At 39.1% G+C, this 26,763-nt stretch overlaps 1 protein-coding gene across 5 annotated transcripts in view; it reads right to left on the reverse strand.

Moving 5' to 3' along the window:
• The window catches only part of LOC120529808 (arf-GAP with SH3 domain, ANK repeat and PH domain-containing protein 1-like), a 347,163-nt gene that overhangs the window by 4,796 nt on the left and 315,604 nt on the right, over positions 1-26,763 (reverse strand). For 2 of the 5 annotated variants that reach the window (XM_039753976.1, XM_039753977.1), the window contains 5 exons: positions 24,909-25,134; positions 11,904-12,074; positions 11,299-11,374; positions 5,417-5,496; positions 2,036-2,532 (listed from right to left, as the gene is read on the reverse strand). In XM_039753976.1, coding sequence (XP_039609910.1) covers positions 2,036-2,532; positions 5,417-5,496; positions 11,299-11,374; positions 11,904-12,074; positions 24,909-25,134 — 1,050 coding nt within the window. The remainder of the gene's footprint in view (positions 1-2,035; positions 2,533-5,416; positions 5,497-11,298; positions 11,375-11,903; positions 12,075-24,908; positions 25,135-26,763) is intronic. The other 3 variants (XM_039753980.1, XM_039753979.1, XM_039753978.1) reach the window with 2 other exon arrangements.

The raw sequence follows: 26,763 nt of genomic DNA on the forward strand, positions 1-26,763 counted from the left end.
CAGAGAGTTTGGTGAAATTCATTGGTTGTGAATTCATTTCTTTCTCTTTATCACCTAGCAGATCTTCACACCGCTTCATATCGATGACGTGTCAACAAAAATGCTTTCCTTAATCTTGGCATCATTTATTTCAGCAAACACCTGTCTCAAATCCTTCACCTTCCTTATTTAGTACTTCCACAGACTTTTACTTCTCTCTTAAGTTTTATGTGAAGAGGAGGCAAAAATGTCAAGTGGTTTATGTGCCATGTTCTGCCTTGGAACCAAATGCTTACAGAGTGGGCATTTCTGTTTAATTTAATGGCTTGTACTTTGGTGCATTCCAGCTGCAGTGCCACTACAGTACGAGAGATCACCGCAGATGTTCCAGTTGTATAATTACATTTTGGGAGGATATCAGGATAAAAAGAAAAAACCCAAAAGACATGGCCAAAAGCGTTCAGGAGGCAAAATCTTTGTTGCAGTCAAATCAGTGAACAGTCATGGCCAAAAGTTTTGAGAATGACACAAATATAACATTTTCACAAAGTGTGCTGCCTCCGTTTTCATGATGGCAGTTTGCGTCTACTCCAGAATGTTCTGAAGAGGATCAGATGAATTGCAAGTCATTGCAAAGTCCCTCTTTGCCATGAAAATGAACTTCATCCCAAAAAACCCATTTCCGGTGCATCTCAGCCCGGCCACCAAAGGACCATCACTTCTTTGCACAAAAAGGGCTTCACAGGCCAGGTTATTGCTGCTAGTAAGATTGCACCTCAATCAACCATTCATCCAATCATCAAGAACTTCAAGGAGAGAGAGAGGTTCAATTGTTGTGAAGACGACGTCAGTGCGCCCAAGAAAGTCCAGGAAGCATCTACTAAAGTTGATTTAGCTGCGGGCACTACCAGTGCAGAACTGGATCAGGAATGGCAGCAGGCAGATGTGAGTGAGGCAAAGACTTTTGGAGGATGGCCTGCTGGGTGTCAAAAAGAGCATTAAAGAAGCCAAGAAAAACATCAGGGACAGACTGATATTCTGGGATTGGACTGCTGAGAACTGCTGGGGTCAAGTCATTGTCTCTGATGAATCCCCTTTATGATTGTTTGGGGCATTCAGTTAAATGAAAAGGTGAAGAGTGCTACCATCAGTCCTGTGTCAGGCTAACAGTAAAGCATCCTGAGACCATTCATGTCAGCCCAGGCAGTGGGCACACTCACAATTTTGCCTAAGAACACAGCCATGAATAAAGAATGGGAGCAAAACATCTTCTGAGAGCAACTTCTTCCAACCATCCAACAACAGTTTGGTGACCAACATGATGGAGCACCAGGCCATAAGGCCAAAGTGAGAACTAAGTGGCTTGAGGAACAAAACATCGACATTTTGGGTCCATGTCCAGGAAACTTCCCAGACCTTCATTACATTGAGAACTTGTGGTCAAGAGGCAGGTGGGCAAACAAAAAAACCCCAAACATTGATTATGGAAGAATGGGCTGCCATCACTCTGGATTTGGCCCAGAAGCTGATTGACAGACAGCATGCCAGGGTGAATTGGCAGAGATCTTGGAAAAGAAAGAAGGGCCAACACTGCAAATATTAACTCTGCGCATAAACTTCATGGAATTGTCAGTGAAAGCCTTTGAAACTTCTGAAATGCTTGAAATTCTACCTCAGCACACCATAGAAACACCTGACAAAAAGATCTAAAAACACTGAAGTGGCAGACTTTGTGAAAACCAACACTTGGGTCCATCTCAAAACTTTTGGCCACGACTGTATTTCCTCTAGAGGACAGAGCTACATTTACACTAGTGTTATGACTCACAGTATTTCATAAAATAATTTTTACTAATACCAATTTCAGTGATTTTTCCCCCAGTATTACTTTGTCACTACACTTATTTTCATTGAGGTTAAGATCACAATGCACCACTTTTGCATGACTTTAGATATGTAAAACAAAATCTAACTAAGCTCTTTAAAGAAGCCCCCCATTATAGAGAACCTGCCATGGTGGTAATCTAAAGCAAAACAAAAAAAAATGAAAACTTACGGTGTTGATTTTCCTGGGGAGTGGCACAGGCATCTCCTGCATGCCCGTGGGTGTACCATTTGCATCTTCGGATTGCTGTTTCTGGATGGCATTTCCAGAAGAACTTGACAATGAATCTGTAGTTTGTGGTTTCACTGCTACATCTTGCGGGATAGTTTTATGCAAATTCTCGCTGACATGTGGTGTCGATTTTGGGGTCACCTCTGACAGATTAGGCTTTGGTGGAAGATCCTTGACTTGCGGCTTTGGAGGCAATTCTCCGAGCTGTGGCTTCGGGGGCAGGTCTGCTAGCTGCGGTTTTGGGGGCAGTTCACCAGGTTTAGGAGGCAACTCTCCTACTTGAGGTTTGGGAGGCAGCTCAACAGGCTGGGGTTTTTCATTAACTGGAGTCTTTTGGGGCAACTCGCTTGCCTGAGGGGACTTTTGGAACATGTCAGGAGGCTGACTGGATTTATCTATGGAGGGGTGATGTATTGTATCAATTTTTCTTAATGCCACTGAAAAAAAAAGAAAGAAAAAAAGGTACGTCATTTCTCAAACAAGCATCCTTTGAAAATTCTGTAACTGTAATTTTGTTTCTCCACTGAAACTGTAGTACAAGAATATTCAGTATTTCAATGAACACACAGCTGTCTCAAGATTATTTTTAAGGATCTCACAAGACCACACTGTTAGAAATGAAAATCCCCTGTCTATTTTCTAGCCTATATTTTCCTTTCCAGGAGTGAAAGAAAGCAACCAATCCCAGGACAGCAACCCGTTCACTGCAGGGAACAGTCACACACACCGTCACACACGTTCATACTGGACCAGTTTACACAGGCCACTTAGCTTAACTTGCCGTTACTAAGCTGATTTCTTGGTCATGCTATGTTTGTGTCCACAAAGGGCTACTGTGGCTACATAAAATATAAAAAAATGTAAGGAATTCCAAGAATATAGTTCTCAAAACACTCAGATAGATAGCGTAGTTGGCAAGATTAGATAGATAGATGATGTGGACTTGACCCGGACATGTTGTTTTTCAACCACCACATGTTTATTTACAATGGTCACACAGACCTGGCCACAAATGCCTCTCTTCGGGCCGCCTCCACACCTCCTCTGTGCTTCGTCCTGCCTCCTCCCGACTCCAGCCCTGAATGAATGTAGACGGCCCCTTTTATACAGTTCCCGGCATTCCTCGCTTGGCCACGCCCCAGCGTGGTGTAAGTGCCGGCTGTCCTCCCGGCAGCTCTCCGGGTGTCACCCTAAATCTTCCCCCCCAGCACTTCCTGGTGTGGCGGAAGTGCTGGGGCAACAGGTCCCCAAGGCATTGGGGCGCCTCCTGGCGGTGACCACGGGCCCCTACAGGGTAGGCCTTCCATGGCCTCAACCCGTGGCACCCAAAACAACCAGGAAGGTGGCCCCCACGTGATCCAGGGTGGGCTTTGACCCTCTTCCGGTCCCTCACGGCGTCCCGGCCGGGTCGTTGCCCCTGGCATCCCCGACGATAGATACTTTATTAATCCCAAGGGGAAATTTACAACTACAAATGATCAATTTACTCACAAATAATAATCCTCCTTATGATAACTGTTGATTTTTTATTAAATCCTTAGTGTGCATGCAATTAGTGCAATAATTACAGGTCACATTACACAACCTTTCCAGCGATTCCCAGTAGCAGATTTCATTTAAGTAAAGTTAGTGAGTCGGAGGCACTCGTGGCATGCTACATTGATTTGCAGTCATGTAGCGTGATATACCCAGCATCTCGGTTCAACTCTGTCTGTCAGGTTTGATTTTGTCTCAAGTCATAGCAGTGGGCTCCATATGTGCATGAGAGCAGACAACAAGTGGACACTCGCTCCGAAGTACAATGCATATAATGCAGAGACGAGGAACAAGGAGCGCGGGTGTCCTGGACTTTGCAAACAGAAGAGAGGCTCATCTGTCTGATGTCATGTGTTTTATTTAACACTGCAGAGAAGAAAAAAAAAAAGGTGATGGGGGGAGTCACGTTACCTGTAAACCTTAAAACAGGCCCAGTGTTTGCAATACTTAAGAAATGTGAAACTGTGCAGTAAAGTCATTAATCGTAGAGTCATCTTATTTGACATGCCCTGCGATATCTAGTCATTATATATATCACTAGCCATCCCCTGTGGCTTCACAGGACAGTGAGGAGGTCCCCACCCAGCTCTTTACTCCTGATGTCACTCTTTCCCCTCCCCTCGGCCCGCAGCCTCTGTCTTGGATTAGCGCGAATAAATGTATATATATATATGTGTATATATATATATATATATATATATATATATATATATATATATGTGTATATATATGTATATATATATATGTATATATATATATATATATATATATATATGTGTATATATATATATATATATATATATATATATATATATATATATATGTATATATATATATATATATATATATATATATATATATGTATATATATATATATATATATATATATATATATATATATATATATATATATATATATATATATATATATATATATATATATATATATATATATATATATATATATATATATGTATATATATATATATATATATATATATATATATATATATATATATATATATATGTATATATATATATATATATGTGTATATATATATATATATATATATATATGTATGTGTATGTATGTATATATATATGTATATGTATATGTATGTAGATATGTATATGTATGTATATATATGTATATATATATATATAGTTAGATAGATAGATAAAAATATTGGTACTACTTTGATGCATTGTAAATGTCTCCTCGTTACCATTTTTTATATTTATAATTAAAAAAAAAAACCAAAACTTAAAAGGCAGTAAGTTCTCCCTGGGAAAGCTACAGGTAATTGTACAGTATATGACTACATTATTAAAAAGTCTAAGTGGCTTTAGTACGTTACAGCAAAATGGGTGTATTGTAAACTGTTAAACAAACAGTAATGATCTACTGTACCTCACCTGTAGTCGAGAAGCATTTCAACTTGCTTACTTACATTAAATCAAAAGTCACCGCGCCTTTTCCAGGGTGATGTATTACATACTGTAAATATGGGTAATATAACTGAAATTTTGCCATTTCTATTTCTCTTTGGCCAACCTTAGACAAACCTTAGGCCCAGAAAGTAATTCAGGATCACAACCCAATCCAAGAAAAAATATATAGTACAGCATATAATAACAAGGTGAACATTTTTTATGCCCTGAGAGCATACAGACTTTCTAGGGAAGAACTTGTATTTTGAAATGTGAAAGGAACAAAATGATATAATTACTCCAGATATTAAGAAACATATCACTGCCAAAACAAATAAAGCCAAAGTGAATTACCTTTTTGAGGTAGTTTGGGTAGAACTCTTGGTCCCAGGGTAGATTTTGTTGTTCCAGTACTAGAAATAAGTGATTTATCACTAAAGTAAAATAACATAAGAAAAAGCTGTGTAAATATTAGATGTTTTAATAAACTATAGACAGTAATATGTAGCTTTATGTTATGCACTGAATAATTCAAGTATACAATACTATAGACTGACTCATGGCACGGAATATTATTTCATGTAAACATTGTAATTATTAAAGCAGGACATGACACATCTTTTGCTGTATACCCTCGGAAAACAAAATTAACTTAAATATCCTACAATATTCCACTCATTGACATCATGCAAGTAAACATACACAATTATAGAATTACAGTGGTGTGAAAAACCTATTTGCCCCCTTCCTGATTTCTTATTCTTTTGCATGTTTGTCACACAAAATGTTTCTGATCATCAAACACATTTAACCATTAGTCAAATATAACACAAGTAAACACAAAATGCAGTTTTTAAATGATGGTTTTATTATTTAGGAGAAAAAATCCAAACCTACATGGCCCTGTGTGAAAAGTAATTGCCCCCTGAACCTAATAACTGGTTGGGCCACCCTTAGCAGCAATAACTGCAATCAAGCGTTTGCGATAACTTGCAATGAGTCTTTTACAGCGCTCTGGAGGAATTTTGGCCCACTCATCTTTGCAGAATTGTTGTAATTCAGCTTTATTTGAGGGTTTTCTAGCATGAACCGCCTTTTTAAGGTCATGCCATAGCATCTCAATTGGATTCAGGTCAGGACTTTGACTAGGCCACTCCAAAGTCTTCATTTTGTTTTTCTTCAGCCATTCAGAGGTGGATTTGCTGGTGTGTTTTGGGTCATTGTCCTGTTGCAGCACCCAAGATCGCTTCAGCTTGAGTTAACGAACAGATGGCGGACATTCTCCTTCAGGATTTTTGGTAGACAGTAGAATTCATGGTTCCATCTATCACAGCAAGCCTTCCAGGTCCTGAAGCAGCAAAACAACCCCAGACCATCACACTACCACCACCATATTTTACTGTTGGTATGATGTTCTTTTTCTGAAATGCTGTGTTCCTTTTACGCCAGATGTAACGGGACATTTGCCTTCCAAAAGTTCAACTTTTGTCTCATCAGTCCACAAGGTATTTTCCCAAAAGTCTTGGCAATCATTGAGATGTTTCTTAGCAAAATTGAGACGAGCCCTAATGTTCTTTTTGCTTAACAGTGGTTTGCGTCTTGGAAATCTGCCATGCAGGCCGTTTTGCCCAGTCTCTTTCTTATGGTGGAGTCGTGAACACTGACCTTAATTGAGGCAAGTGAGGCCTGCAGTTCTTTAGATGTTGTCCTGGGGTCTTTGTGACCTCTGGATGAGTCGCCTCTGCGCTCTTGGGGTAATTTTGGTCGGCCGGCCACTCCTGGGAAGGTTCACCACTGTTCCATGTTTTTGCCATTTGTGGATAATGGCTCTCACTGTGGTTCGCTGGAGTCCCAAAGCTTTAGAAATGGCTTTATAACCTTTACCAGACTGATAGATCTCAATTACTTCTGTTCTCATTTGTTCCTGAATTTCTTTGGATCTTGGCATGATGTCTAGCTTTTGAGGTGCTTTTGGTCTACTTCTCTGTGTCAGGCAGCTCCTATTTAAGTGATTTCTTGATTGAAACAGGTGTGGCAGTAATCAGGCCTGGGGGGGCTACGGAAATTGAACTCAGGTGTGATACACCACAGTTAGGTGATTTTTTAACAAGGGGGCAATTACTTTTTCACACAGGGCCATGTAGGTTTGGATTTTTTTTCTCCTTAAATAATAAAAACCATCATTTAAAAACTGCATTTTGTGTTTACTTGTGTTATATTTGACTAATGGTTAAATGTGTTTGATGATCAGAAACATTTTGTGTGACAAACATGCAAAAGAATAAGAAATCAGGAAGGGGGCAAATAGTTTTTCATGTAAAGTGTAGGTAAATAAATGTAAATATTTAAAGTACCAACACCAACATAATTTGAAATATTTAAATGAGAAAGTAAAACATCTACCAAATTTTTAAATCTATTTTGTCAAATCATGTTTCTCGTTTACCCCATGTCTTCTGGCTTTCATTCAGACTAAATTCAGTCACATTTCACATACAGCTTTTCTGCCTACCTTTGCTTTTTTGTTTTATCCTGAGCAAAGCACTTGACCTACCTGTGCTTCCACTATGAAAAATATCTGTAATTAATTTTAACATAACCTGATCATGTACATAACCTTGGAGAAAAAGGTAAGATAATAATGGAAGAGAAAAGCATTCCAATCAATGCAAATCATGGAAATAATAAACTACATGGGTCTCTGTGAAGCAGATGTGTTGCTGATGTTGGTCAAGCCCCTTTCTGAACAGTGCATATTGCACTATAAAATAAAAAAGAAGAAATAAAAAACAGAAGAAAAATATTTAGAACCTGAGTATTAAACAAAGATGACTGTGAAATATTGCTGTTTCCATCCCCTGTAAGTTTAGCTTGACCACTTAAAGCCATTATAATGTGCCAAGTAGCAGTTCTATCCATCACTAAAACTTTCCCATAAACCCTTTTAAAATGACAGGCTTCAGCAGCACATCACTAAAGGTTTCTTGTATTTCTTCAGTGACGTGGGAAAAATTAGCATGGTGCAAATACGTCTAAAATAATTTTCTTAACCCAAGTACCCATGTGACATCTCACATTTTAAAACAAATTCCTCCTCTACTGTGTCACCCCCCTGTGGGTGAGTCAGCCTATTCTCGTACAAATCTCGTTGGGTTTAACTTGTATTGGTAAGAACTGAGGTGGTTTGGGATTTTTCAAGTAAAGACGACAAATTTCAAATAAGGTACTTTTACTAACTAATCATGGTGCTGGAGACTGGAGTGGTGACATGTTGCATGTTGATTAGCATATGCAAGTAAGAATTTCACTGTACACACCACAAGAGTGACCCGTTAAAGTACTTAATAGTGCCAGCCAAATATCGAGTAATAAAACAAGCTCATCTGCGTCTGACAGCGTTCCATTTTCGTTTATTAAGAGTGTTTTTTCTGGAAGTAGTTTATCTACTCTCTCTATATATAAAATCCTAAGCCTAAAAGTGCAATGATTTTATATCACTTTTTTTGTCATGCTTTAAATCGGGCTTATTTTAAAACCTACATGTTTGGTATCATTCTCTTCAGAATTTATTGAACTTTAATGTTAGATTTTCAGATTCTGATTCAGTTTTTAAACTATAAATAAAAAATATCAAGAACTCGCATCCTGTGAGATGAGACTTTGTGCCAAAAGACAGAGAGTAGAACAGCTGCTGTACAGGCTTTTAAATGTTTGGAGCACCGCGCGAGATGCACATCACACGTTACGGCAGCAGCAGCAAGCCAGCAGCTGATCGAGCAAAGAGGAGGTAAAAAAAACGAAAAAACTATTTGTTTTTGCTATGTATCACCGTTTAAGAGGGGGTTTTGGAGGAGCGACCGCGTCTCCTTGGGGTGCGTTCAGCCCCCCTCGTCACAACGCGAGCGGCAGAGACGTGAAGTGGCTGGCCAACGAAGAGCAAAGCGAGCAGGGGGCGAACCCCCTAGTTTAACAGTATTTTGGGATGTTGTCAGCATACGACTGGATAACTTGAAATTTGGATTAAATGACAAGAGTAATCTGATATTTTATTTCATTGACTTTTTAATATTGTTTGTTTTTCCCAGCTTTGGTCATCACAGAAACATGTTATATCAGAAATATTGTTGTCTGCATTAAAGAATGAGATTGAAATTTTTTTCGCGGCCACAGACTACATGGGGTAAGTGATATTTAAAAAAAAAAAAAGTAAATGTAAATCGATTGTACCTTCAAAAAGAGTTGGGCATTTTCACTGTCTCAGCCACTTGATTGGTTGTACTTTATAAGACAGAACACCTTCAAACCACTGTGCACTAGTCATCCAGTCGGTAAGTGAAAACAGTATTCATTTACTTTTCTCTTACAAACATAGGAGTGTTTGTGACATGTGGAACTCACTCATTTGTCCCAATTGGGAAATATGGCGTTTTACACAACATGATAAAAAATAAAACAATAAATAAATACATAAATATTGTAATAAACAAATACACGCAAAAATTGCTAAAAAGAAAGAAAACTTCTGACCTAGCTAAAGATAAAAAAAAAAAAAGAACAGTCCTCAACCCAGTGATGCATTATAAAATCGTGTTGCCGTTGGTATGAATGAGCTCACGTTGTGTTTCTTGATCCACTTCTACTGAATAACTTGTTGGTAGTGTTGGTGTGTCGGAGAGAGGAAGTGCAGCATTGCTTATAAAAGTTTTGTCTTTACTTTCTCCTCCACTGCTACCTCCGGGGGGCACAGAGGGTGTCCCATAACTGTGCCTACCTTCTTAAAGAATTTGTTAATTAAGCACACTACGGCATAGAAAATAATTTACAGACAGGAGTGTAAGGGTGCTACTGACAGAAAGGAAGTTCGTGATGTCACTGCATGTTTTACTTAGCAGTGGACATGTTCTCCAGAAATCTATTTAGATATTTCTTACATTAATTAGAGTTTGAGCCTTCTTATTTACACTGTTATACAAAAAGTGTTCCAGGAAAGAGATTAGAGATCAGTGAAAAACTTCTTCCCAAGATCATGTAAAGACCAATTAATCTGAATACAAAGCTATTTTTTATATTAGATGATCATAGAACTTACTATGAGTACTTTTATGATGAGACTGCCCAGATTATTTTTTCTAACAACCCTGGGTAACTGTCACATTTTCTGAGGTATACAGTAAATAAATGTGAAAAACTGAAACATTTCCTTAATTATTTCTTTTAAATTGGTATTCATTGTGTTAATAAAACATCATTGATCATAATCTCCTGAGCTATGAGTGACCTGCAATCTCCTCCGCTGTCAGCTGGCCATAGTGTTACCCCGTAGAGGACGACTACAAAGCAGCTGGCTCGACGGCATGCAAGACGACTTTTACGGCATCAGGGAGCAGGACTTGAGGTGGCACAGGATTGAATTAACTGGCAGAAAACGGCTGACCTGGCAAAGGCTTTACATGAGGCACAGCGCCAGATATGATGATGATGATGATGATGATACTGCTGACGATGACAATGACACAGTTAAACAATTAATTAGTGGACAGATCTTGCTAGGCTTGATTCATGTTAATCAGTTTTAAACTAATTTGTTTCCCGTTACTTTAAACAAATCTGTGTCTTTATACGTTCTCATTATCTGCTTAATAATCTGTAAAGTTTGTATTTGTGTCTACTTATGAACTTGTCACATTTCTCAGCGAACAGCACTACATACTGTAAGCATAAAGCAAACTGAAACTGAATTTGATGTGTGCAAGTCACACAACACAGGATTAAAAATAAGTATATTAGAGGGACAACACAGGTACACCAGTTTGGTGAGCAAGTGAGAGAAGCGAGATTGAGATGGTTTGGAAATGGGCAGAGGAGAGACGAGGGGTACGTCGGGTAAAGAGTGCTGAGGGTAGAACTGACAGGCAAGAGGAAAAGAGAAAGGCTAAAGAGGAGGTTTATGGATGTGGTGAGGGTGGACATGAAGGCAGTTGGTGTGGCAGAAAATGATGTAAAAGACGGGGGGACAGACGGAGACAGGTGATCTGTTGTGGTGACCCCTAGCAGCCGAAAGAAGAAGTCTACACACAATATAGCTGTAGTTATCATTTCAATCTAAACAATACATCAAAAGTGAGTATTATCTGTATTTTTAAAAGTGACATTTAAACTGCCAATGGCATGAAGATCTGTTACCTCTAGTTTAAGACCTTATCATAACAATGGCAACGTGACCCACATTACCTTACCTTTGCTGCTGAGGTATTCCCTCAAATTTGTTCCCTGTTGTAGCTTTGTTTCCAGGAGCTGAAGTCTGATCATTTCCTTTAAAAGAATAATTTATGATGAAATGCATGAATTAGCACAGCAGTAAATCTTAAGAACTTTAATTAATGTCACATTTCAAAGGCAGGCAAATTACATTCTTTAAAATGTATATACTTCATTTTGTAGCCTTCTGAAATAAATAATAATCACTATAGATTTTAAGTGCTTTAATTTATTCTGTTCTCTATTAAAGCATGCAACAATTTCAGTACTGAAAAGCTTTATAAGAAAAGTATGGTTGGCCAACCAACACCTTAAGCTGTAACGCCCAAGAGGACCTCAGTCCAGTTTTTAAAGCAGCAGCCTTGTACAAACACCTGCGTTATCTGGCTTTTCATGTACATGTAAAAATGACAACCAAATATAACAAAAAAAGTGCAAGACACTGAACAAACAACAACAAAAAATAATCAGGTGAAACAAGAATGTTGGCTAAATGCTTGTACTAAATGCAGCAGCAGTAGCCCGTCTGCAGATTATCAGCACTGACCCAGTTTGTCCTTCATGTAGTACACCAACAACTCACCCCAAGGAATCACACCTTTATTCTGTGAGCCGTGAGGTAGAGGGCTTGGCGGGTCAGAGAGGGTTCGTTTATGTCCAGGGGGTGGGGGTGGTGGTCTCTTCTTAGACAGAGTGGAGCTGCCACTAGGGGGCTGAGTGCCAAGAGGGAGGGTGGAAGGAGGGCCAGGTTGAGCTAAAAAAGCACAAATAAAACACTTACTAAGTGCAGGAAATGCAATGCAAAAGTAGTAATGCTGGGGAAGGGTGGCAGATTTACAACATCAGACTGTTCTACATCACAAAGAAAAGTAGCACAGGACATCAGGGTTCTGCAAGTCAGGGCAAATTGAATATGCAAGAGTTGATAATGCAGAGACAAACATGACATCCTGCACTAATATACTGTAACATGCCACAGAAATACATAAAGGAACCTAAAAAAACCAAAACAAAACATTATTTTCCTGATCTCTTTACTAAAAGATGGAGCAACACTGAATGACAAGTTCATTATTGTTGATTGACTTAATCTGCTATTAAACTCAAGGAAAAAAACAAATGAATACATAAAATACGGCAGAATTAACTTGATTCAACTGCAAAGTCCTTTCTCAGTTTTGGTGCAGACAAGTGCGTTGTGTCCTTCATATGAAGTCAAGGCTCGTATGGTCATCCTCAAAATGCCACTGAATGATCTTAATGAGACCAGTATGAGAAGAGATCCATAGCATGACTCAAAGTTGCATCTTTCATAACTTAAAACAATGGAGGTAAAGAAAACTGATCCCTGGTACCCAAATAGAAGCTTCTGTGGGCTCCTCTCCTCACTGGGCACAACCTACAAATTGATGACAAGTGGCTAAAGCTGATTGGAATGCCAGCAGAAGGCATTTTTCCCTATTTTTTATTTTTGGATATTTGGTTGCCTCACAAATACGTATAAAGAATATTTAGATATATGTATATCGGCTCTAAGCCCTTTCTTATTTGTAATGGTGATGGACAGGTTGGCAGACGAGATTAGACAGGAGTCCCTGTGGACTATGATATTTGTTGATGACTTTGTCATCTGTAGAGAGAGTAGGGAGCAGGTCGAGGAGACCCTGGAGAGGTGGAGATCTGCTCTAGAGAGGAAAGGAATAAAGGTCAGTAGAAGCACCAAGACAAGATACATGTGTGTGAATGAGGGGGAGGTCAGTGGAATGGTGAGGATGCAAGGAGTAGAGTTGGCGAAGTTTAAATATTTGGGATCAACAATTCAGAGTAACAGGGATTGTGGAGGACAGGTGAGGAAGAGAGTGCAGGCAGGGTGGAGAAGAGTGCCAGGAGTAATTTGTGACAGACGGGTATCAGCGAGAGTGAAAGGGAAGGTCTACAGGATGGTAGGGAGACCAGCTATGTTATATGGGTTGGAGACGGTGGCACTGACCAGAAAGCAGAAGACAGAGCTGGTGGCAGAGTTAAAGATGTTAAGATTTGCATTGGGTGTGACGAGGATGGACAGGATTAGAAATGAGGACATTAGAGGGTCAGCTCCTGTTGGATGGTTGAGAGACAAAGTCAGAGAGGCGAGATTGTGTTGGTTTGGACATGTGCAGAGGAGAGATGCTGGGTATATTGGGAAAAGGATGTTAAGGATAGAGCTACCAGTGAAGAGGAAAAGAGGAAGGCCTAAGAGAAGGTTTATGGATGTGCTGAGAAAGGACATGCAGGTGATGGGTGTGACAGAGCAAGATGACAAGGACGGGAAGAGATAGAAGAAGATGATCCGCTGTGGCAACCCCTAGCGGGAGCAGCCAAAAGAAGAAGATATTTACATTAATATTTGTTGAACACCCTTTTGCTTCTCATATTTTTCATGCATACAATTTTGTATTTTAACTAAATTTAATTTCTAATAGTGCTTTGTTCTTGTAAATGAAGCTCTTTATATAAATGACGCCAACTGAAATGAACTCAAATAAAAAAAAAAAAAAACAACTTTTTAGGCCTCTTAATGTAGATTTGTTTATGGTTTTGTTTGCTCGCTTCGCTTGCCAACCCCTTTCCCCCCTGCCAGCGCTACAAGCCGTTGTGAAGAGGGGGGCTGAACACACCCCAAGGAGACGCGGTCGCTCCTCTGAAACTCCTCTTAAAAGGTGATACAATGGGAAACAAATAACATTGGGGTTTTTTTTACCTCTTCTTTGCTCGATCAGCTGCTGGCTTGCTGCCGTGTCGCATGATCTGCATCTCACACTGAGCTTTGAACGTTTAAAAGCCTTTACAGCAGCTGTCCTTTTGTTTCACTGCCTTGTCTCTCTTCTCCCCCAGACATCCTCAAACACTATTCAATCTCGTTTCGCTGTTCCATTATATATCACCGAGTAATATTTTTTATTTGTTTGTGCTAATGTGATCTTTACTCTCATTTTTGTGAGACTTTCAAATTTTCCTACTTCCATTATCTCTAACCTACTCTGCATGTGTATAACAGGACTTGCTTTCAAAGGTTGTAAATATGATGTGACTCGTCCGTCTTGTGGGAAGTGAAAGGGTCTCTCTGTCTCTCTTCAAAAGATCACGTCTTGTCACAGGAAAAAAGTCTCGTATCATCACAAGATTTTTTTTATAATAGACAGTGCATTCAGAACGTATTTCAACCTTCACTTTTTCCATTTTTTGTTATGTTGCCGCCTAATGCTAAATTCGATTTGTAATTTTTTTTCCCTCATCAAGCAACACTCAATACCACATAATGACAAAAATGAAAACAGGATTTTAGGAATTTTTCAAAACGTAATAAATAAACATAAAAGATGGAAATATTAGACCCTTGAATTTGCATCCCATTCTATTGATCATTGGTGAGATGATTCTACATATTTTTTGGAGTCCACCTGGAGTCAGTTCAATAGGTTGAACTGATTAGGAAAGGCACACACCTGTCTGTAGAAGATCCCAACAGCTGAGTAAAAACCAAGCCATGAGGGCAAAGAAATTGACTTCAGAGCTCAGAGACAGGATTGTGTAGAGGCACAGACCTAGGGAAAGCTACAAAGAAGTTTCCTCCGGGATTAAAACATTTAGAGAGTTGTACTCCTCCATAATTCTTAAATGGAAGAAGATTGGAACAACCACGACTCTTCCTGGAGCAGGCCATCCAGCCAAACTGAGTAAGTGTAGGAGAAGGGCCTTGGTAAGCCAGGTGACCAAGAATCTGGTGGTCAGTCTGAATGAGCTCCAGAGGACCTATGTGAAGATGAGCCAAACTTCAAAAAGGACAACCATTACTACAATACTCTACCAATATGGGCTTTACAGCAGCCTGACCAAACAAAGTCCCTCCTGAGTAAAAGAGAACGTGAAAGGCCGCTTGAAGTTTACAAAAGGACACCTAGACAACTCTCAGATGGTGAGAAACCTGATTTTTTTTTTAAACTAGGCCATTCCTTCAATTTCAGAGCTTGGTTTTTTGTCAACTGTGAGTGTGTCCGCCTTTCCTAATCATCTCCAGTCAAGTAAACTAAGCCCAGGTGGACTCCAAACAAAGTACAGAAACATCTTGGTAGTGATCAATAGAACGGGATGCACCTGAGCCAAACTTCACGAGTCATAGTAAATAAAATCTTTGAATACTTATGTCAATGGCAAATTTCTGTTTTTTATTTTTAATGTGTTATCAAAACTTCTTAAAATCCTATTTTCTGGTTTGTCATTCTCTGGTATTGGCTTGCTGCTTGAGGAGGGGGAAAAAATGATTTAAACAATTTTAACAAAAGGCCACAACGTGACAAAATGTAAATATCTATAAAGAAAACAACTTTGCTACAAAGTATTTTTTAATCAACATTTTCTGTTGAGAGTTGGTGGGGCAATATATTGCACTGGACAGACCAGACCAGACCAGACAATCTCAGCCACAGCAACAATTACAAGCTTGTCGTAGAGAATTCCCAGACCGCCCAAGAGCCACGTGCCGTTTCGTTTGGCGCACATGCACACACCACTTCAAATGGCTCCTCTTCGTACACAGAAGCAACACTTCTCTGGTGCTGTCAGACGCTCCCACTTGTACTTCAGCTCTCATTTTTTTCCTTCCCTAAGCAGAGCTCAGGAGAACAACAAAGCTGTAATTCAAACTCTCCATCCAAGCATTTACTGTCCGCTTCACTACCACTGCAACAGTGCATAAAACAGTCACATCTTGGTATTTGCAAAGCTACTACAATGGAGTGTAAGGTTCATTAATTCTATTTTTTTCTATTACTCATTTGATTTATTACCAATATTTTTGATGGTTTTTTGTATGAAGAGTTTAAATACCTCTCTGAAGCACCAATATTTAAACAGCCAGTAAGAATACATGTGTGCCAATCTGGAAATGTCAGATGCTTTGAGACAAGCCTGCTGAGAAAGACAGCAGTATATCTGTGGAAAAATCAGTGCAGACAGGGCAGGATACAGAGAGGGAAGAGGCTGGGATTTAAATCATTGAATAGTGAGGCGGCCGTGCCACGCCACCACTGTGCCATCCTTCAACTTAATATACAATCACTGTGAAAGAAATATAAAAAACAAAGAACAATACAAGCAGAAGGCTGATACTGGCTACAGTGTGACATTTAGACCATTTTTATTACAAAATGTACACTTTTACACTGAGCCGAATGACTCATATTTAATTATTAGTTATTAATAAAACATGGGATGAGATCTGTGAACTGAAGGACAGGCTTGCAAGAGTATAGATTAAAGTAAACAAAAGGAGCAAACAAACATCAACGCTTTTTACTCTGAAACCACTTGGTGCAAAGAAGGAACCGACCTTGGAGAATCCTACTGACCCAAGGCCAATTAAGCTTACCCAGGGGTCTCCGACTCCAGTCCTGGAGAGCTACTGTGGCTGCTGGTTTTCATTCTAACTTGCTTCTTAATTAGTGACCAGATTTTTCTGCTAATTCACTATTTCCCTTTATTTTAATTGACTTTTCTAATTGATTATTTTTTCCTAAAACGGCACCAAAACATGCATTCTATGTGAAGTGAGCCAACAGATGACCAACTAAGTTGGGGCCTCAAACTCCAACTAACTTCACTTCATTCAGTTTTTTAATTTGAAGCCAATTCTCGTTGCTAATTAAACCCGTTATTTAATTCAATTGCGCTCATTCTGCCGTGGCAGACATTTGTAAAACTGTTGATTTTCTTTTTTAAGAGCGGTTGGCTGTCAGAATATTTGGTGGAGCTGAGCAGATCAACATTACTGAGGCCTTCACCTTTCTTTATTTTCAGTTATTGTGTGATGGATGCAGGTTGTTGTTTATGTGTTGGTTCATTTTGTGTCTTAATATTGTTTGGTTGCTAATTAAGGGGCCTGAGTCTTACGTTGCACATCAATTAAAATGAAGGCATAGAGATTAATTAGCAGCAAAATCTGGTTACTAGTTAAGAAAAGGGTTAGAATGAAAACCTGCAGCCACAGTAGCTCTCCAGGACTGGAGTTGGAGACCCCTGAGCTAACTTGCAAGTACTGGGGCTGGGAGACAAAAACTTAAGTGACAAGGAGAAGAAAAATACAAACACAGAGAGTATGTGCAAACTTCACAGTGACAATGACTACGCTGATGTTAATAATTCAGTTCAATTTATTATTAGCTAAGCCACACCCAGGTTACTTACACTGAGTTACAAATATTGAATATCTATCATTCATATAGTGCCTTTCATCATGTATCTATCCATCCTGTGAGAATATAAATGATTTCTGTACAGTTCTTATTTAGTTGTGTAAGAGGTATGATGGCAAAAGCTGAAGTTAACTCTGTAGCAGAAATCTGAAACCAAATCCTCCTTCCACATTTATGTGGAGTGTTTGGAACATTTTGCTTTCCAAAGTATTTTAAAGTCACAGTCTTGATCAATCCTAATTCTGTATTTTTAAACACTTCATTCATGTCTCCTATTAATCTCCTTTGCTTAAACTGTAAAGGCTCAGCTCTTTTAATCTGTCCTCATAACCCCTGTAGCCCTGAATCAGCCTAGTCGCTCTTCTCTTGACTTTCTCTTGTGCTGTTATGGCCTTTTTGTAGCCGGGAGACCCAAACTGCACACAGGACTCCAGATGAGGCCTCACCAGTGTGTTATAAAGCTTGAGCAGAACCTCCTGTGACTTGTACTCCACACATCAAGGCACTATATAACCTGACATTCTGTTAGCCTTCTTAATGGCTTCTGAATGCTGTCTGTCAGTTGATAGCGTGGAGTTCACTTTGACTCCTAAATCCTTCTCATAAGGTGGACTCTCGATTTTCTGACCACCCATTGTGTATTCAAACCTCACATTTTTACTCTCTATGGCTAACACTTTACATGTACTGACATTAAATGGTTAACAGGCTCAGCTTTTTTCATCTGTCCTCATAATTCATCCTCTGTAGCCCTGAATCAGCCTAGTCGCTCTTCTCTGGACCTTCTCTTGTGCTGCTATGTCCTTTTTGTAGCCTGGAGACCAAAACTGCACACAGGACTCCAGATGAGGCCTCACCAGTGTGTTATAAAGCTTGAGCAGAACCTCCTGTGACTTGTACTCCACACGTCAAGGCGCTATATAACCTGACATTCTGTGAGCCTTCTTAATGGTTTCTGTACAATGTCTGGCAGTCGATAGCTTAGAGTTCACTTTGACTCCTAAATCCTTCTCATGAGGTGTACTCTCGATTTCCAGACCGCCCATTGTGTATTCAAACCTCACATTTTTACTCTCTATGGCTAACACTTTACATTTACTGACATTAAATGGTTAACAGGCTCAGCTCGTTTAATCTTTCCTCATAACCCCTGTTACCCTGAATCAGCCTAGTCGCTCTTCTCTGGACTACTTCTAGTGCTGCTATGTCTTTTTTTATTGATCGGACACAAAAACTGCCCACAGGACTCCAGATGAGGCCTCACCAGTGTGTTATAAAGCTTGAGCAGGACCTCCTGTGACTTGTACTCCACACAACAAGGCGCTATATAACCTGACATTCTGTTAGCCATCTTAATGGCTTCTGAAAACTGCCTGGAAGCTGTTAGTGTTGAGTCCACTATGATTCCTAAATCCTTCCCATAACATGGATTTTCGATTTTCAGACGTCCCATTGTTTATCCATACCTAACATTTTTACTTCCTACATATAATACATTTACTTACATTAAAATTCTCTCCCAACACCACCTGAGAATTGCACTTGAAAGCTCATTTATACTTTTGTAAATTTTGATTTTCTGCATACCAAAACTGATGTAATGAAAGAAAAAAGTGTGATTTTTTTTTCCTTTTTGAGAAGGATCTACAGTAGCTGCAGAACTCTAGAGCTCTGTGTTTCAGGAATTCTCCTAAATGTCCGGTCAGACTGCATGTTTATGTCACATAATTTACAAAGTGAAATCTCTGAGATGGGTCTATCTGTGACCCACAGTCCTACACAACACTCCTGCTACATGACACACCTACTAAGCTTTTTGACATGAAATAGTTAACAGGTTCAACTCCTTCAGTCTTCCCTCATAACTCATCCCCTGTAGCCCTGGAATCAGCCTAGTTGCTCTTCTCTGGACCTTCTCTTGTGCTTTTATGTCCTTTTTGTAGCCTCTGAGATGGGTCTATCTGTGACCCACAGTCCTACACAACACTCCTGCTACATGACACACCTACTAATGTAAAAACCCACTTGGCGCTATATAACCTGACATTGTGGTTACTCCTAAGTAAGCTAATCATAATCTTCACCCACAGAGTAAGGATCTATTATGTCAACTTGAAATTGGCATGTTGAGAAAGATGCAAATTCCTGGGCCTGTTGTGCAACATGACTGACATGTAATGCAAAGGCCTTCTAAAACTCATCAGATGAACGCAATCTGATTGGTTCATCAACGGAGCACAGCTGTGGAGGTCTGCAGCTGGCTACGATTTGGTTTTTCCAATCCTGCCCTGGAAACATTTTGGAAAGTTTTAATCGTGATAAATGTATTTAATGGAAGATTTTAAGTTAAATAATTGAGTGCTTTGTGCATTTGGAGCTCGAATGTATTCTGTGCATGGCTGCCTTACACTTTTCTAAAATGTTACGTGAAAGGTCCTTTCCCCATTGTGCCCTGGGATCTTTGAAAGGATGGGATTTTAAATGTTTTTATAAATTGTGGAAATGCTATCTGAGTCTTCAAGACTGATCAATATTTCTTCAGGAATAGAAACAGGTGGAAGGTGAGGAAAATTGGGCAGGTTCTATTTGGCAAAGTTTCCAGCTTGAAAACAGTGGAAAAAATGTGTTGATGAGAAGTTAAATTTGAAGCTTAATTGCTCGTAGGATGCAAAAATTTTATCTAAGTACAACTCTCTAAATATTTTAATCCCAAACATTTTCAAGCATTAAATACTGTGCATGTTTGAGAGGGAAGAAAAAGGTGGTTGTCATGTTGAGGTGCAACAGATAAAAGCTTCTCTGTCTTCCTACATTGGTTCCATATTCTAAGTGAATGAAGGGCAATTGGATTATTAGTGTATTGATGATAATTTGTATTAACTGGGGTACAAAGCAGGGAATATAAAGAAGTGCTGCAAGATTTGAATTCTATTGCAGACCCAGGCTTGTGTTCATTCATTGATTTGTTCCAATGTCCAGGTCTTTATGGCCTGTATACATGCCGCCCAGTAATAAAATTGAAAGTTAGGTAGTGCCGTGCCTTCTTCCACTTTATGTCATTGTAGAGCCGCCCTTTGGATGTTTCGAATTCCAAATAAGTGAGGTTATGATTGAATCTAATTTCTTAAAAAAAGATTTGTTAATGTATATGGGGATGGTTTGAAATAGAAAAAAATTGAGAATGATGTTCATCTTACTAGTGTTGATGCGAGATGAATGGTGGACCATCTTATTCACATTGAAATGTTGAGACGAACCGTTATGCTGAACAGTGTCGGGTAAATGACTGTACCCGTAAGCAGTTTATACCACCCAAAAACATATTTTGACAGTATATATAGAATTAGCATCAGGATTATTGTTATTATTCATCATTATTATTTGTATCATTATACTCTTCACACTTCTGACTTTGTACTTTTAGTGTTTTGCATGTTTTACAGTAGAAAGTTGAGATTTAATAAAAATCTATTTTTTCATGCCAAAAAAAAGCATCGCTTTTTGTATTTTTGAGAAAAAAATGTAACACTAAGGATTTTAAAAAATGTATTACAGTACCCATATGTGAGTTATTCATCATGCTGGAGCATTCTCTTCTCCATTATTAAGAAAAGATATATGTGCGTAAATTGAGTCAAAATAAGAAAAGAAAAAAAAAAAACGGAAATGACAGGCCTTCTTTTTTTTACTTCAGGTTAAAGGGTCCAACACCAAAATAAAAGTTAACACATATGGCGCTTTTCCACTGCATAGTACGGCACGACACGGTTCAGTTCAGCTCACTTTTGGGGGGTTTTCCACTGGGAACAGTACCTGGTACCTGGTCCTTTTGTTAGTACCACCTCAGCCGAGGTTCCAAGCGCGCCGAACCGTTACCAAAACGTGGACGTGTAAACTCTGCTGGTCACTGATTGGCCGGAGAAAATCGCCATTACTGCGTCACTGAACTTGCGACACGAGACACAACAGACCCGCTAGATTTTTAGCACAGCCAGCGAAGGTTCGGACGCACCATTTTGTTTTAACCAAAAATGGCTGTTTCGTGGTCTATTGAGGAAGTACAGACGTTCCTCGTTGGTAGCCGAGGAGCGGATCCAGCGAGAGCTGGATGGGGCGACGCGGAATGAAAAAACTTTTCAGGAGGTCGCTATGCTCTTGGGCGCACACGGCTACCATCGGACTTACAAACAGTGTAGGGACAAGTTAAAAAAAATGAAGAGCGACTACAGGAGTATAAAGGACCGTGGCGCGTTTACGATGATGTCACGGCAGTAGAGGCGGCGCAACTATAACGACACGTGAATAATCCTGCCCACTCTAAAGCGGTACTAAACTGCAGTCGAAACGCAAACCGAGCCGAACTGAGCCGAACCAAGGTGAACTGTACTGAATCGTGCTGTGCCGTACTATGCAGTGGAAAAGCACCATTTGAACGTGAGGTATGAGTTAACTCATATGTCACTGAGCCTGTCAAGACGCGACATACCAAAGAACTCTTATCTCAGTATTACAGCCATTGTAGATGCAGCCAGATTGTTATTGAGCTTTGATGAGCTCCGACTAAAGTGCTGCCATCTAATCGATTTATTTGTTTTTTCAGCTGAAAACAGCTTACGGAAAATAGGGCTATAAACAGACAGGCCGTAGCTTATGTCGTCACGAAAAAGTATAAAGCTGGTGATGTTTATTATCATATCATATTATGAATATTTTGATGTTAATGACAGTGATCAAGATTGTGACATTCAGTTGGATAATGTGGAACTTGTAGGCTCTGGTACTAATGTGGATCGCTACCCTGAAGGCGTTTCTTCATTACAAGGCATCCAACTTGTCATGACTGTCAGGACAGTACTCCATGGACAGTCACCAACTACCAAACGTGTTGTGCTCAACACGCGTGGACAGCACAAAGAGACGTGTTATATTTGTGACAAATGTGTTGCTACGGCAGGGATTACACTTGATGCTCGAAGTGCTTATGCAAATGCATCATAACTGTCAGGCGTTTAAAACACTTTTTTGGCACATCTGCTGAGCAAATTATCAGAAATTAATGCGTCACCTGCGTAAGTTGCAGTACAAGCAAAAATTGTTTGGCATGTGTGTTCAAGTTCTGGTACATGGTATCAGCATCGTTGTTTACTATCAATCTCCATTGCCAGCTCTTTGAAAATGGATTTTGAAACGTGCAAGGTGAAATGGGAGCAAAGTCAGATATGTCCATGAAAAGCGGAATTTGTCTGAGAAAAGAAGTGTGGATTTGGCCATTGCAAGACAATGTAGTGTGACGGCAAGTCGCATTGCAGTTTCAACAGGATCAAGGTGTGTACTTCGATGTTTGATGAACAGTTTGATGCAGTGAAGCAAATCATCAAACTTAAATGCTGACACAAAAGTATTTGTGGTGGTTTTCTTCATCTGTTTCTCGCACAGACAGTACAAGCATTGCATATCCCCATCGTAATGACGCAATACATTTAAGGTCTCACATGCCATCTTCTGTGTTGCTGTTGCCATCTTTTTTGGGACTTTTGCAACAGCATCAGAATGCAAATAATTTTTATCTTCAAAATCTTTTATAACACAGCGAAACCGGATGTTGTTTTCTCACCGGGATGATGTCTCGCACTGCCACCTGGTGGAATTCTCCAGATTTACATAAAGTACACATGCCAAGTGTACACATGTTTTGTAATGCATTTCTTTACATTTTCTATGAGTTTTGATGGAGTTCATTATTTATCATATATACATAGGTCAATACTGCAGTGGCCCAGTAGTAAATGTGTTAATAATATTATCCAGTATTTCATTAACTTGTATTATCAATTTCCAATGCGTTACTAGTATTAGGAGAAAATACATAGCATCCTATTTTGTTTTTTCTTTTCTTTGTATTTCTATTTTTCTCTCTCTCTATTTAGTTTAATGTAAATGGTTGTAGCTGATATTATTATTTGTTTGATTCAGTAGCATGCCAATGAAAGGTTCTTTGGTTTTTGAAAATAAATATAACAAAAAAACTTTGCAACTTATTACAATAGTTTCCATAGTTTGATTAGATTTAGAGCTTTAATCATATAATTTTTTTAATAAAACAAGTTAGGAAATTGGATAGATAGATAGATAGATAGATAGATAGATAGATAGATAGATAGAGGTCCAGTTGTAATTATGCAGATACAGATCGTCTGGATGAGTTTGATTTATGCGAGGACGATTCCAGTTCGGCGCAAAGACGATTCTTCATGTCGTCAGTTCGCACACTTCTCGATGGTCTAGGAATTTTCAGGTGATTCTCTATGTAATAAACTTAATAAGTTATAGCGTAATGAAAATTGCATAATTAGATCTGGACCACCTGATCGATCGATCGATAGATGATAGATAGATAGATAGATAGATAGATAGATAGATAGATATAAAAGGCACTAACTAATAGACTTGTCTCAAAATGGAAATTTAGCATCTGTTTACAGAAAAAGAAAATATGCATCATACTTAAAAATAATAATATTAACTGCTAAAAAGTGGATGCACTAGTGCTCTCTTAGCATTAAACGGGGAAAGTGCTTTAATTCACATAATATCTGAGCAACAGAAATAAAACATTTCCTGAAGGGAAGATGACATTTTCTTGTACTTGATGTTCTTGATATTCATTTTAAATTTTTGAACAGAAGTAAAAACCGTTAGCCAGAAACAGTTCTTAAAGATTTTAAGATTTTCTGAAGGTTAATTATTTAAAATATATATTTTGTTTTTCAAAAGAAATCTGTGTGTTAGTAAAAGAGTAGCTGCCTTTCAGCTATTAACTACATGTTTTTGAAGTGTCTGAAGTTACAACTGAAACATATTTGAGATGAAGTGCACAGGAAAACACACAAGACATCAGGTAACAATGAAATGTGTATAATAAAAAGCAAAAAAAATGTCAAAAACAATCACAAAAAAATTGAAAAAGCCATTTGGCAGGTGAAGTATTTAATTTCAAGCACTTCCAGTTTAAGACTTAAGCTGTTCCATCTTGTAGTAAATGTGAACATGTCTATCACAATTGTGATGCTGTTGCCTTTATTTTAGACTTACAGTACGACAGCAGAGTGAGATTCTCCAAGACAATATGAAAATGGCATACATTTGTGCTTGCTAAGGCACGCTGCACAGAGAATATAAAGGAAGTGGCCACCAAATGTGTTAGATCTGGGAAAGCAAATCGAGCAGATCCGTCTAGCATTTGCAATCCTCACTGAGAAATCTGTAAAATAAACTTAAACATCACTTTTTGCTAACAAAGCTGATTACATTTTGACGCCCAGTAACTACAGTAACACAGGTGCTGTTTGGAGGTTTACCTTTTCCTGTGTTCCTTGGTGGGAGAGGAGGGGCATCTATGATTGGCGATGTTGGCGAGTCAGTCGTCTGACTGAACATTTGATTGGTAAAGGCGCCATAGGAGAGACGTTGTTTCTCTCTTTGACTGCTGAAACCAGGAAGTGGTAATTTGTCTTGAGGGGAAATACTGGAAGAGTGACAGAAGCTCTGAGGTCTTGGAGATCGTTCCTTCTTTATAGGACTTGGCTGAAAGAGTTTAAGAGAAGATATTTCTGTAAGAAAATAAGGTAATGTCTTCAGAGAAGCATCTCGTTTACGTGAACTTTCATTTAAGTTACATCAAGTGTATTTTCACTTAATAACTATATGAAAAAAATCCTACCAATATATTTACTTCTGTTCTAGGGAGGCTGATTAATATCCATTAACGCATGCGATTAACACGTTTAATATTCCTGCAATTAAATGTTTTAATCCAACACCTGAATGTGTTAATTAAATATGGGTAATTTGACAGCACTTCACGTGTTAATGAAGCAGTGCCAAACAATTTCATGTCTATTAATGGTAGGAGCGGCGCAGCACTGCTTCATAAATGTATTGTTCAAGTACTTGTCTTATGTGTGGTTTGTCACTACCTGGGAATCCACACATTTAACATTTGGGGGTTTTCTTCATTCCAGGACTAAAAGTGAGAAGGCGGTGATTGGCAGCATCACCCTTCAAGGGTGGACATTTCCAGGCTGCTGTCAGGAACAGTTCTGACTGGCAGAGAGAATTAAAGGTCAGGTAGATAAATACGAAAACTGAAAGAAAAATGTCCAATTCAAGTGCTGAGATCGCATTATTCTGAGCAGGAATAACGAAAGGAGTTAATATAAAAAAAAAAAAGTGTGTTTCTTGAAGCAGCCATCCATCCAGTTTCACCCGCTTATCCGGGTCCGGGTCACGGGGAGGAAGTCAAAGGAAAGACACCCAGCTGTCCCTTTTCCCCCCACTGCCTCCTCCAATTCCTTCAGGGCCAAGGCATTCCCAGTCCAGCTGGCAGATACAATCTCTCCAGTGTGTCCTAGTTCTGCCCAGAGATCTCCTCCTGGTTGGACATGCCCGAAAATCTGCACAGCAAGCCAACACTGAGGGCAGTCCAATCACAAGCCCAAACCACCTCAACTAGTTCTTCTCAATACAGAGGAACAGCAGCTTTACATTAAGCTGGGATCCCCATAAATGTCTGCACTCCTCATCCTACCTCTGAATCCAGTCACCCTGTTATGGACTTGCAGCTGTCATCTAGTTCTTATGGTCACTACCCAAAACACATGGCCATAGGGGAGGACAGAGACATAGACTGAGTGGACAATAGAGCGCTTTGCCTTTTGGCTCAGCTGTTTCTTTACCACCACCACGACTGACAGGTACAACGAGCGCATGACTGTGGACGTCACTCCGATCCACCTGTCAAATCTCCTGCTCCGTTCTTTCCTTATTTATGATTCATGAACAAGATCCTGAGATACTTCAACTCCTTCGCTAGAGGAAGCACATCTATCTGTCTATCTAATTATATTGTGCCTCTTATATCTATCTAATATAGTGCCTTTTCCTCGCTTTCTAATATATAGTGCCTTTACTATCTCTCTATCTAATTATATAATGCCTTTCATTTCTATATATCTAACTAATCATATAGTGCCTCTCATATCTTATCTAATATATAGTGCCTTTCCTATCTATCTAGATAGAGATAGATACTTTATTAATCCCAAGGAGAAATTCACATCTATCTATCTAATTATATAGTGCCTCTAATATCTATCAATCTAATTATATAGTGCCTCTTATATCTATCTAATATAGTGCCTTTTCCTCTCTAAT

The sequence above is a fragment of the Polypterus senegalus genome, chromosome 5 (genome assembly GCF_016835505.1).
Source record: "Polypterus senegalus isolate Bchr_013 chromosome 5, ASM1683550v1, whole genome shotgun sequence".
NCBI classification, from domain to species: Eukaryota; Metazoa; Chordata; class Cladistia; order Polypteriformes; family Polypteridae; genus Polypterus; species Polypterus senegalus.